The sequence below is a fragment of the Fulmarus glacialis genome, unplaced genomic scaffold (genome assembly GCF_000690835.1).
Source record: "Fulmarus glacialis isolate BGI_N327 unplaced genomic scaffold, ASM69083v1 scaffold22792, whole genome shotgun sequence".
Lineage (NCBI taxonomy): Eukaryota > Metazoa > Chordata > Aves > Procellariiformes > Procellariidae > Fulmarus > Fulmarus glacialis.
In genome coordinates this window covers 1273-3763 of record NW_009196216.1, presented here as the reverse complement: position 1 = coordinate 3763, position 2491 = coordinate 1273, and the positions used below count along the sequence as shown (strand labels likewise).

The window sequence follows — 2491 nt, the reverse complement described above, 5'->3', positions numbered from 1 at the left end:
CGTCGGGTGTGCCCTGAGCTCCTACTCCTCCCACAACAAGGGCCAGGCATCCACCAGGCAGAAGAAGAGGCACCGAGAGGATATTGAGGTGTGTCCGGCGTGGAGCGGGGTTTGGTTGGAGGCTCTCTGTGCGCAGGAGCGGGGAGTGTCTGTGGGGGGTGATGGTGGCAGGAGGAGTGGGTAGCTGAGACCAGACTCCCTACCCAGGTTCTCTGGGTGGTCTGAGGTCCTTTGACCTTATAATATGGGGTTTCCCTTTCTCTTTTCTGGGGAAGGGGGGCTGTAATGAGATGGTCTGTATGTGGTTGGCCAGGCTGAGACGCTCTGGGTGAATGGAGATCATAGTCCTGGGCCATGGGGCCGTGCAGAGCCCGGGGTGGGTCATCAGCCCCGGGGAGGGGGGCCAGGATCCCCCCTCAGTGTGCTGCTGGTGGGGCTGAACCCCCTGTGCCCCCCCAGGATTACATCAGCCTGTTCCCGCTGGACGACACGCAGCCCTCCAAGCTCATGCGCCTGCTGAGCTCCAATGAGGAAGATGCCAACTCCCTCTCCAGCCCCAGTAAGTGCGGGTGAGGAGGGCGGCTCCTGGGGAAGGCACCGTCGTTTCTGGGTGTGAAATGTGTATTTCACAAAAACGCTTCTCTTGCCAAGCTGGCCAGGTGAAGATTTAGAGTGCTTGAGTGTGTTTTGCTGAGTTACCCTGGAGCTTTTGCACTTAGAAAAGGTCAAGCTCTTCATTTCTCTGATCAGAACAACTTAGGAAAGGGAATGAGGTTACACCTTCCCTCCATGACGTTGCCACCCAACCCAGTGCATCACGCATGAGGGGCTCGGGGAGGTTTTGTTACAGCCTTGTCACCCCCTGCCAGTCTGCATGGGACCGAAGAGCTGATGTGCTGCAGCAAGAGTGCCCGGAGGTGACGTTCCTGATGTCTGTGGCTAAATCCTGAAATTCCATTGTTGTTAACAAGGCAGCAAGCGGAGCTGATGAGTCCCTACAGTCACGTCTCATGTGTCCCCGCAGCGCGGTGCAGCGGGTTGCAACAGCTCCGGGAGGACATGCCGGGGGGGTGTCCGTGCCCTCCTGCCGCAGCGGGGTGCTGTCGCGGCTCCCACATATGTTGACTGGACTCCTGGGCAGTGAGTCAGGATGTTTGGTCATTGTTTCTCCTGATGCCCTTATCCTAAGTTACTCTTTATTAATTAGTTTTCAACACATCCATCAACCTGTGGTTTTTGTTAGTTTCATTACTGTTGAAATATGGGGTTTTCCCTTTATTTCACTATCTTTTTTTAACTTTTGAGGCAGTTCCACCTCTTTCCAGTGACATTCAGGACTTTTTTGGGCTGTTTGCTGCAGTGATGTGGAAATGCTGCTTCCTGCAGCCACGTAACTCGTGGTTCCATGAGAAAAGTGTGGGAGGGTTTTCATTTTTTTGGTGAGCATCCTCAGTGCAGCACAAGGTGGGTCCTGCTGATTTTTCTGTGTACTATGGGGTCTGCACAAGAGCCTTCCCAGGAGATTCCTGTCTCTTTGGACCAAAGATGGCCCAGTTCCCCTCCCACAGGAGCACCCAGCAGTGCTTCACAGTTTGGGTCAGATAAATCCCCCTGGTCTTTCCCAAGATTTGCTGCTAGTCCGTCGGACATGCCTCAGCTCTGGTAGCTAAATTGTACCCTGAGAGTGAGATTTGAGTGCTGCTGTGCAGCTGTCGAACATCTGGCTGGCTCCGCCCAGCCGGCTGTGCTGCAGGCAGCGTGCACAGGATGTGTAGCGTGTGCGTCGCTTCACCTTGGCAGAGCGCTATTCTCCTCCTCTCCTGATCGTGACATTGCGTTACATCGCTCGTGCCTTCGCGGAGCGTCAGGGACGAGTCACTGCTGCAATTAAAACTGAACAGGGAGTAGCAGGGAGGCACACTCACGGTCTCACTCACGCTTACCCTTTGGAGATGTCATTAAATTTGGTCAGACTCAGAATAAATCTGGCTTGTGCAAGAGCGAGGTGTCACACCCCAAGAGCAGCAGTGGCAGCGTGTGGAGCCCTCCCCGGGCTGCTGCGCTCCGTCATGCCTGGGGCATGTGTGGGCCCACGCCGCCTGCCAGGGCTGCCCGCACCCCGGCAGAGAGGGACGTTGACCGAGGCAGACTGCGTGCTGTGCGTCTCTGGTGTGCCCGAGCAGCAAAGACTCTGCTCGTTTGGGTACAGAGGGCGCTGAGGACCATGGTCCAAACCTCTTCCACTCCCGGGGTAGCTCATGGCAAAGCCCCCGAGTGCTGGGCGAGCTCGAACAGCCAGAGTTGGCCAGGGTGGGCATGTTGGCACGGCCAAGGGGGCCAAGTGGCCGTTCCAGCGTCCCCCCAGCCTGACGCATGTTCTCCTCCCCAACAGATCGCTCGATGAGCAGCTCCCTCTCTGCCTCCCAGCTTCACACCATCAGCATGAGGGACCCGCTGAACAGGGTGCTAGGTAATGGCGGGGCCGGATCCC

The 2491-nt window shown here is 56.8% G+C and overlaps 1 protein-coding gene across 1 annotated transcript in view; it reads left to right on the top strand.

Moving 5' to 3' along the window:
* Positions 1–2491, top strand: part of LOC104072628 (mediator of RNA polymerase II transcription subunit 24) — a gene marked incomplete at its 5' end in the record, with an annotated part of 5429 nt that overhangs the window by 2186 nt on the left and 752 nt on the right. Inside the window, 3 exons of the mRNA XM_009572146.1 lie at positions 1–88; positions 460–559; positions 2393–2470. The exon at positions 1–88 is cut by the window's left edge and continues 5 nt beyond it. Coding sequence (XP_009570441.1) covers positions 1–88; positions 460–559; positions 2393–2470 — 266 coding nt within the window. The remainder of the gene's footprint in view (positions 89–459; positions 560–2392; positions 2471–2491) is intronic.